General features: G+C 36.1%; 1 protein-coding gene across 2 annotated transcripts in view; it reads left to right on the top strand.

Annotated features, from left to right (window-relative positions):
* Positions 1 to 3,144: 3,144 nt before the first annotated feature.
* Positions 3,145 to 10,651, top strand: part of LOC150100000 (uncharacterized) — a 206,416-nt gene continuing 198,909 nt past the window's right edge. For both annotated transcript variants that reach the window (XM_090402364.1, XM_090402363.1), the window contains exon 1: positions 3,145 to 3,328. In XM_090402364.1, the coding sequence (XP_090258490.1) occupies positions 3,177 to 3,328 (152 nt within the window). In that variant the 5' untranslated portion in view covers positions 3,145 to 3,176. The remainder of the gene's footprint in view (positions 3,329 to 10,651) is intronic.

Here is a 10,651-nt window from a genome sequence, read left to right as displayed (position 1 = left end):
AATATATACTCTTAATTCCAGCAGTAATCATAACATTATTTTTGAAGAAAAAAAAAAACACGCAGGTTGCTCTTTTCACAGATCATTATTATCGATACGTGCTGCTTTAAGGGAGTCAGGACTAATCACAGGATACGTTCCCATCGTCTATGCTACCTAATCACCCATCTGCCCATACGCAATTGATCCTCCACTAATAGTATTTTTGGTCTCTCAACTGCGTATGTTCTCAGGTCATTTCTAGTAATTAAACTGAAAATCAGAAGCAAATAACCTTATTAATTTTTTGTATTGCAAAATGTTTTTTTTAAATATTTTTTAAACACGTGATAGCATATTGGGGGGGGGGGGAACAAACAACAAATACAATAAAATGTCTTTGTGGATTTCTATATCATTATTAAATATTTAAAAATATCTAAGATCAACTGTTATTTCGGTTGTTTTCATAATTATGTCACTAAAATTCTAAGTGTTTACTTACTATTTTGTTTCTCGGAAGCTTAATAGTAAGGCTTTTTCCTATCATTTTATACACTAATGGTAATTACTCGTATGTTGTGGTGTAGCATTTTGAATATACTCTGAACAGATCATAACATCGGGAATGTACAATTTGTTATGTTGGTTTCAAGGCGTCAAAAATGCTGGATCCATTAATGGTTATTTATTTATTTGATTGGTGTGTGTGTGTGTGTGTGTGTGTGTGTGTGTGTGTGTGTGTGTGTGTGTGTGTGTCAATTTTCTGTAAACAGAAAGGAAAAGGCTGTGACTTTTCTCCTTTTAGAATATCCAAAAATCCATCGGATTCCTTTTCCAACAAGAATTCCATACCAGGATCCCAGTTGTTTATTTCGACATCGAAAAACTTTGCAATTTATTATTCTATATTGGATTCTACAGCGGATCTTCATCGGATAACGAAAGAAGTGGGTGTGGGTGTATATTAAGAAACACCTGTAAGATGGATGACTTAGATTAATCTCCTCGATCTATTTTTACGTCTTATTTCTCCATTGTAGGTAGCTGGAATGCATCGTAAAATCAAGTACGCCCACACAAACAAGAAATCTTAAGAAAGAGACTGGGCTCACGATGTTTTTTTTTTTTTTAGTTACACGAATGTGATGTCTTCAACAAAATATCTTGGTATGAAATTAGTTTAAACTTTTATTGCAGTTAATACGCCATCTTATCATGTCAGAACCCACCAATATTTCATAAGCTACTTTTTTATGCTTTATTAAATGTTACGTGCATTAATTTATTAGGTGCATTTGTTTTCTATTTTTACCAACAAAAATGGGTAAATTATGATTTTTTTTTATTTCAAGAAAATATTATTTCATAATATTTTATGATGTTTCTATAGTTAAACTAACACATTAAGCGTAACGACAATTACTGGAAAAAAAAACTTTCTCACATGAGGAAAAAATAAATAAATGTGATTCACTAAAATCTTGTAATCTATGGCATCGATATTCTTACAGGAGTTTTCTTGTTGTAACTGGAAATGATGAAATTAATGTACATAAATAGTCCATTCTGTTCATAATGAACTTAAAAACTCATTGTAATTATTAAAATTTTATTATAAACGCAACTCGAGGTTCTGGAGGTCGTGTCATGGTGTGGGGCATATTCTGTTGGCACGGAACGGGTCCCCTGACAGTGCCCTCGGATGTCCTCCAAGGAACATCTGAACGTTGTTACCAATCAAGTCCATCCTCCAATGCTGACTCTTGATCCAGCAAGTAGTGGTTGTTTCATGAACGACAAAGCTACTGTCTATCCCTCAGGAATTGTTCAGCAGTGGCTCATAGAGCATGACTGCGACTTCCGCGAACTTTTCTGGCCAGCACAAGGCCAGGATCTGAATTCCATTGAGAATATGAGACATGTTAGGAAAAAGAGATCTGAGAGCAAATTCTTCTTCCCTCAAATCTGGGCCTGTTAAAGAACTGTCTGGTGATCGCCTGGTATGTTGTAGACGTAGATGCAGTTCAACTCCATAATATCGGAATGTGCATGAATTTTTCTACGATACAGATCAAACCAAACGAACATCTTAAATGAAAATTTCCCAACGCTGCTCTCCTAGGGGGCTCAGTAACCACTGCCCAATTTAGAATGCATGTGTTTGCCTAACATGATACAATACTTTCGGTATATTTACGAGAGATATTTCGGAGTTTTCTTTTCAACTTAAAAAAAATGTAAAAAAAAAGTCTATAAATTTTTTTTAAATCGCGTATATATTTCGAAACAATTTACTATTCAATACTTAAACTATAAATTACTTCAGTGACAACTTCTTGAAAATCGGTCCATCATACAGAAAAGAGAGACACGTTTATTTGCAAAGAAAGATAAGTAGGATGTCTGTATATTTCAACTGAAAATCTTTTTTACTAGGACCTTTATTCTCCGCCAGGTGTCTCGACAATAAAATACTACTTTTTTTTCCCTTCCCCATCATCTAATATCCTTATATAATGAAATAGCATCGAGGAGACCGCCCTGGGCTCAATCCCGTCTACGACGAAGCCTCTTTTGAAGGACTTTTCAACTGAAGGTGAATTATACGCTCTCATACGGAGGTGGAGGAGTTTTTTTCACTTCAAACCGACCAGAAGAATACACTCGCTTTAAAATAATATACACTAGCCTTAGTTGCTTCGTCCGTAATTTCCAATGACAGTTTCATTTGCCTTGTCAATGAGTACAGATCTGATGACATGCTTCCATGAAATACAGAAACAATATAAAGAACAAAAAAAAAGTGATAAACATTTTAACATACTGTAGCCATTTTTCCAAAAGTAACTGAACGAGTCTAATTGTTTAAAAATATTTTAAATAACTTTGTAATGCATAAGGAGCCATATAACTGCCATGGTAGTAGTTGTATTTCTATGCTATAGTCGTTTTGTTTTTTGTTTTTTTTTATACTAGTAGTAGTAGTAGTATATACGATAACGTCAGAACATTTGCTTTATCGATATAGTTTCCTAGTAACAATCAACAATATAGATGGGATAAGTTGTAGATAACCGATAAATGTGAAATAATAGAACACCAGTAGGACATAAAAGAAACGTCTTATCCTAGAAACACGAGACAGGATAACAAAGCAAACATAGTAGGAGAGGGATTGGATTTCAATCATTTTGATGCGACATAAGCCTAATAGAACCATGGGCAGAACGAGCAGAGAAATAGGAAACCGATATGCATCCACTGGAAATATTAATAAAACAGTATCTGCTGCTCTTATCAGAGGATCGGTATCTACAAGCTTATTAGCAACTCCAAGTTATGTCAGGTAGGTTTAATTAATCAAAACATTAATGGATGTCCTTGCTTTTAATCATTCTTACTGAGATGTGGTTCGCTATTATTTATTTATTTATTTTAAAAAAGCAAGATGAAGTTGCCATCAAACTTGAAGAATTAGATATATTTCAATATAAATAAATTATTGAATATTGTTACGGAAAAATAGTGATTGTTCTAGAGAAAGAGATAGTTTATTATTAATGATAAAAACCATACAGTGTCAAAAAAAGTTGTACGAAAAGCTCCACCAATCATATACATTTTACAAACGTATAACTAGAATGTTTCATTAATATTATTATTTTTAAAATAGTTTATTAAAATATTATGCTGGAGTTGAGTAATCAAAAGTCGCGGTCCTTGAGCTATATAATACAGTGAATAAATAATGAGTGAAAAAAATTAATGACAATAGAGGTCACTAATTTCTGGCAATATACAGCTGGCTGTTTAAGATATGGCTGTATCATAAAATGTCATTATGAGGTAACGAAGTAGATCGACATGTACGAACTATTGACGAGAACGCAATCTTATGAAATATTGTATACTTTTTTTCATGGCAAGGTTTACATATAATATTTTATTATAAGAAAAAATGTTATTTATAATTGCAATTAACTGCATTATGCTATGCGATCTTTTTTATGTTAATATAATGTCAATTGCGCCTCGTAGCGCAATTGGAAGAACGACGGTACATTGCGCCCTTCGATTGGAATAGGCCTAAGTTCGATTCTCGTCGCGACGGGAGGAATCTTTATCTGGTCGATTTCAATCGATGGTGAGTTAGCCGATCTCATACGGGGGTAGCAGGGTTTTTTCTCCCGGAAACTCGGGTTTTTCATCCCGCATACATACAAATCGGCCCTTCAGAACACACGCAATTTACAGACAAAAATTACTAGTTGTGGTGGTGTTGGAGGTGGGCGGTAGATGGCGTTGATTCGTAGTAGAGGTAAGGTGTAGAGACAGTTGAAGATGTCCTCCCGCGATGAGTCTTCGGACTCCTTGGAGGTATCAGGAATAATAATAATAATAATTATTATTATTTTTCTGCGTCTGCTTTTTTAAAAATAATCGACTGTCATTGTTAGAAACACATTTTAAGTAGCCAATCACGCGGCATGCATTCACTGTGTAGAAAATTTAGAAATCTTATAGACTAGTTAGTTTTTTAGAGCCGTAGTAAATTCATGTTTTTTATGCTTTAGTAAACATATTATCACTTCAATATTATCTCTCTTAAAAAAAAAGAAAAAAAAAGTTTTAACAGTCGTTTGTGCTTTTTGAGTTTCCAAAGTGAATATCTATGTATTGACGGAATGTTGTGCAATAAAACTGAGAAATTCAGCTGAAATATGATAAGAAGTCATTCTTAAAATGATGTCATAGCTGAATCATTTTTTTTTTTTTTTAAGTTTGTGATTAGAAATGCAGCGCGTTCTTTTTAAATACGTTTATCTAAATATTACGTTTTCTAAAGAAATTCTAAAGCTACTGGAGTTCCACGACTAGGAATTTATTCGGAATTTCGTTAGCTAATTTGTGCATTTAATGTAGAAATATTTCTTTTAAAAATGCAATCATTGTAGCAATGGTTGTAGGGGGAAAACAGAATCTTGAACAGCTGGTAACTTTAAAAAATAAAAATAAAAATAAAAGAAAGAAGGTTTTATTGATTTAGGTTTTTCCACCGGCATGTTTCACTGCTTACTTGCAATTATGTGGCGACGGAATAGTAAGTATGACATCTTTCTTGCTTTTGGGGCGCCACATTCGCTTTGGCACTTAACGGAAGTTAGCGCCGAAGCAAATGTGGCGTCTTCTCCCCCCCCCCCTTCTTGATGCGTCATTGTTAATGTATCACACCAGGCAATCCAATAAGTATGGAGATAAAATGGAATTGCGAACTTGCGTCTGCACCCATTGTTTATGCCATTCTTCGACAAACATGCGAAAAATTGTTCTTAAGGTTCGCAGTTGTTCTAAGAACGACTGATATCGATCCACTCAAACTTTCTCTAGATGTGAGAAGAGCAATGAATCACAAGAAAAAAAAAAGTGGAACAGCGTAATGTACAATGCTGAAATGAATGATAGATCCACAATGGCTGTCTTGTTGTGTCCTACATATGGATCCACATAAAAGTTGACTCATAAAAGCTTGGTGAGGGTTTGTTGATCATAATAACTAAATCGGGTCGGGACTTACTAAATGTAAGCACAGATATAACGCAAGTGTAGATGTAAAATGTTATTTGATATAATAAACGCTTGTTCCATGTGAACTATACTGATATAACATTCTTTCTCCAGAGTAAAAACACACCCAGTCTGATAGACACATGCAGCAACCATACGCTGGCAAAATGGGCTTGGGTATCTTCTTCTCTCACTACGCATTATTCCCGCTTCCTATGAGATGTGACTTCTTATTAATACCACTCAAGGGGCGGCCGGTGAAAATTTTAAGTGGGGGTGCTGCATATACAACAACAACAACAACAAAAAACTTTTTTTCCCTAATCAGTAACGAATTTATTAATAAATAAATATACATATCAAAAATTGCTTTATTAAAAATATTTCATCCTCATCACGAAAAAACACCAATAATAAATGTTTCGTATCAATAGCAATGACAAGTGGAAACGAATATCGGTGTTAGATCGCAGTGCATTTGTTTCGTGTAACGATAATTGAAAAAATATTAGTAGTAGTGTAGTCACTTCTGACAAGATTAAGATCAAGATAAGATAAGATAAGGAATCGTGACCTGATTGGCTGATAAGAAGATGACAACATTGTGTGTGTGTGCGACGTCATGAGTTTCGAATGTTAGGAATTTCCCTGGGGGGCATATGTGTCAATGGGTTCAGTTCTTGTGTTTTGGTTCGCGGTTGGAATTATGGGTGATGTTAGAGATAAGGATTCGTGTTGTGATTGGGGGGGCACTTTGAACAAGATCAAGATAAGATAAGGAATCGTGACGTGAGCGTTTGTTGTTATGAGATGTAAATAAGTGACGTCATTTGTTAGTTGTAGATAAGTGACTTTATTGTTTTGAATGGAAAAGGGAGATATATTAGTGGATAAGGAATCGTGTCGTGATTGGTGGGACACTTCTGACAAGATCAAGATAAGGAATCGTGATGTGGATGTTTGTTCTTATAGATTTTGGAATTTCGGTGGGGCCCTCGTCTGTCAGTGACATCACGTGGTGATTTTGGGTCGATTATTGCATTGTGGGTGTTATTTAGAGATAAGATTCGTGACATTAAGTGTTTGGAAATTTCTGGGGAACATATGTCTCTCTCTCTCTCTCTCTCTCTCTGTGATATCACATGGTGTTTTGGTTCAGCTATGGAATTGTGGGCGATGTTTTTGACATAAGATATCTTGGAATTTTCCCAGGGTGACACGCATCCGTCATTGTCGTCATGTTTTGTTTGGTTGTCTAGTCTATTGATGGCTCTACTAATTTTCCAATACATTTGGGGTATTTCTTTCCTGTTAAAGGGTGGGAATTCTTAGAGTAGAGTAGAGTCGTAATGGCGGCAGTGTTTCGAGTTTTTCTGAATAATTTAATTATATGTTGGTATCACCCAAACATACATTTTTTTTCATAGCTCATCCGTATTTTCTTCTATATTCATATTCTAATTCAAGTTCATATTTTATTCATAAGTCATCCGAATATTTTTTTGATTTGTCTAAAATTAAGATCTTAAAGTTCAATAAATAAACAAATCGTCTGTGAATTCACGGCGATTTCGTAAGTCTTCTTACTTAAACATACATACACTTTTTTTTTTCTTCTATAGATGATTGTACTAATTTTCCAATACATTTAGGGGTATTTCTTTCTTGTTAAAGGGTGGGAATTCTTAGAGTAGAGTCTAGTGGCGGCTGTGTTTTTCGAGCTTTTCTGAATAATTTAATTATATGCTGGTGTCCCTCACACACACACACACACACACACACACACACACACACACACACACACACACACACACACACACACACACACACACACACACACACACACACACACACACACACACATTAGACATGAAAACTCGCTAATGTATCCATGTTGATACTCTAATATGTACCCTATGAGTATTCTTATGGGAAAAAACTATTCAGTATTAGAATTATTAGAATTAGAATTATTAGAGCACTTGTTCTGGGTGTTTCTGCACAAACTGATGATGCCCAAACATACAGACAAGTGCGATTAGATTGTAAAAAGTTTTACAAACAAAGAGGGCTTTAACTCTCCACAAAATTGCAGGGGTTCCACTCATTTCTTGCAGTATTCCAGAAGCAGATCTCTTTCAAAAGCATTTGACTCCGGAATAACAAATCGTAATTTTTTCAGCAGATGCTGATTTTTCTGTGGTGTGTCGGGGGGGGGGGAAATGCAAGTAAACAGATCTGTCTTTTATATCACAAACTGCATTATGATTTAGTGCATAGCATGCCAGCTCAGTTTGGGGATATCTATTATTGCCCCACGTGCTTTTGAACATTCCCAGAGTCTAGCAGATTATAAATGCATACATGTCTAAATATATGCATCCGTTGTCGCACAAACGCCATTCATAGTGTGCAGAACCTTCTTTTGTGTGTCATGCAATAGATTTTTCTACGGCAACGAATGTCTGAATTTGCACATACAAAATAATATTTGTTTAAAACTCCATCGTTACGGACAGTGTTTGGCTACTTTCTCTACAGATAAAAGCCACGTCTGTCCACCTGAAAATTTCTGAAAATGGTGCAAATTAGTTCACCCAAAACAAATGTGCTTTGTGCAAAAATCGGAGGTCTCAAATAAGCAAATTTCTATGATTTTTTTTGACACAGAAACTATAGCTAAAAATCATCATCATGTACCAGTCTTATGTATAATTGATTTCGGTAATCTTGAACGCGAGTTCTGGGTAAAAACTGTGTGGGTCAATTCCTAGATGAGCTATTTTCTGTCATGAAAAGAGATCGTAAGATGGTAAGATCCTTCGGACTGTCAAACCAAAATACGAAAATATTCGTGTAATTGCACACAATTTTCGTGGTTTTGACGGGTATTTTATTTTGGAATATCTTTTTTCAAAAAATTTCCAACCCCGTGTAGTGTTTGACGGATCAGAGATACTTGAACATCATATTTCTTGAACATCGTTTTTCCTACATTAGTGACCCTCTAAGAAAACTACCAGGCATCTTTGATCTCCCAGAAGTTCGCAAGGGTTTCTTTATTCATAAGTTTCACATATCTGATACTCTGGATTATCGTGGAGTCATCCCAGAAAAAGCATATTTCCAGCTGGAATTTATGAACAAAGAAACTCGTACAGAGTTCGAGACTTGGTACGAAAATCGGGTAGATAGTGAATACTGTCTGAAAGCAGAACTTTTAGCTTATATGAAAGATGACGTGCATGTTTTGCATGACAGTTGCAATACTTTTTGCACTCTCTTCATACAGCTCACCCAGATTGATCCCTTTCTCCATGACATTACAATTGCAGGAGTATGTTTGAGAGTATTTCTCCAAAACTTTTTGAAACCCAACACATTGGCCATACTTCCTGCTCGGGGTTACATAGGGGCAAACGTGCAAAGTCAAAAGGCTTTGGCTTGGCTCAAATGGCAAGAACAACAGAACAATATAACCATAAAACATGCACGTTCTGTGTGTGGGGGGGGAAGTCCGCATCGGACCTTATTTTGTCGATGGGAAATGTGGAAGCTTAATTTTTGAATATTACGGTTGCTTCTTTCATGGATGTTAAATTTGCTATAGAGCAAATACTTATCAACCATATAGAAATACAAATATGATCACCCTTTTTGAGCAAAAACGAAGGATCGTGAAAATTATTTTCGTAGTAAAGGATTCGAAGTTATCTCAATTTGGGAATGTCAGTTTAATGCAGAAATTTCTGAAAACACAGCCTTGAAAACCTTTATTGCTGCTCTTAATATTCCAGATCCCATTTTACCTCGTAGTGCTCTGCATGGTGGCAGAACCGACTGTTACAAAATGTATCACAAAATTCAGTCAGAAGGGGAAGTTATTCGCTATTTGGACTTCAATAGCCTTTATCCATGGGTAGTGAAATACCAGGTATTTCCTGTGGGGCATCCCGAAGTTATTATCGATAATTTCGACTATTCTCCTGGGGTATACTTTGGTATCTGCCATGCAAAAGTGGAAGCACCTACCGATCTCCTTTTACCGGTTTTGCCCATCACAGTTAACGAAAAATTAATCTTCCCCCTGTGTGGAAAGTGTGCTTCCAAAATGGCCCCATTATGCTCTCATACAGACCGATCATTTACAGGTTATTGGTGCACTCCAGAATTAGATTTAGCGCGTTCTCGCGGTTATAAAGTTATTGAATTTTACGAGGTGTGGCATTTTTCTCAAAAATTTGAAGGGGAAGAAAACTTCTTTGCTCACTATATTGATACCTTTCTGAAGCTGAAACAGGAAGCATCTGGATGGCCTGAAGGTCAAAACCGACAGGCTTATCTTGACGAATTTTTGCTAAGGGAAAGTGGTATGTTAAATAGTGAACACATTAGTAAAAACCTGGTAAATGTTCACTTGCTAAGCTTTGTTTCAATTCTCTATGGGGAAGGCTTGGCATGAGAATGTTAAGAACTCAGACCCAGGTGATTTCCTCTTATGAAGACCTAGTAGAACTTTTTTTAGATAACAGTAGTTATCCAAGATGCCAGGTTAGTTTCAGAAGAGCAGATGATGTTGCCCACTCTCCTCTTGAAGGCACTGAGCCTGAAAATAGGAAAGGGAATGCTGTCATCTCCTCATTTGTAGCTGCCTACGATAGGATAAAGTTATATGAGGTCATGGAACCTTTGCAAAGACAGATTTTATACACAGATACTGATTCTGTCATTTTCAGTGAAAAACCAGGCAATTACTCACCGTCCACTGGTCACTTTAGGGAGCTAGGCGACGAACTCGACGGTGACTTTATTGTTGAGTTTGTTACCACAGGCCCCAAATCTTATTCCTACAGAACGCGGGGGGTAAGATTGTGACCAAATGCAAAGGCATTACTTTAAATTCTCGCGCGGCCACTGAGATTAATCTGGAATCTATGATAGCAGCAGTAAGGGGTGAGCCACAAAACATCCAAATTCCTGTACCATTTTCTGTTCATAGAGACAAATGGAGCTGTCAACTCAAAAACCTCCGTAACAAAAAGATTTGGATACACTTTTGCGAAGCGCATAGTGTCAACAGACACATGCACTTTTCCCTATGGGT

Source organism: Typopeltis vanoorti, chromosome 13 (assembly GCF_054136105.1).
Source record: "Typopeltis vanoorti isolate ZY-2024b chromosome 13, IOZ_Tvanoo_1.0, whole genome shotgun sequence".
In the NCBI taxonomy this organism is placed as follows: Eukaryota; Metazoa; Arthropoda; class Arachnida; order Uropygi; family Thelyphonidae; genus Typopeltis; species Typopeltis vanoorti.
Note: the sequence above shows the minus strand (reverse complement) of the source record. Positions and strands in the feature narration are given on the sequence as shown.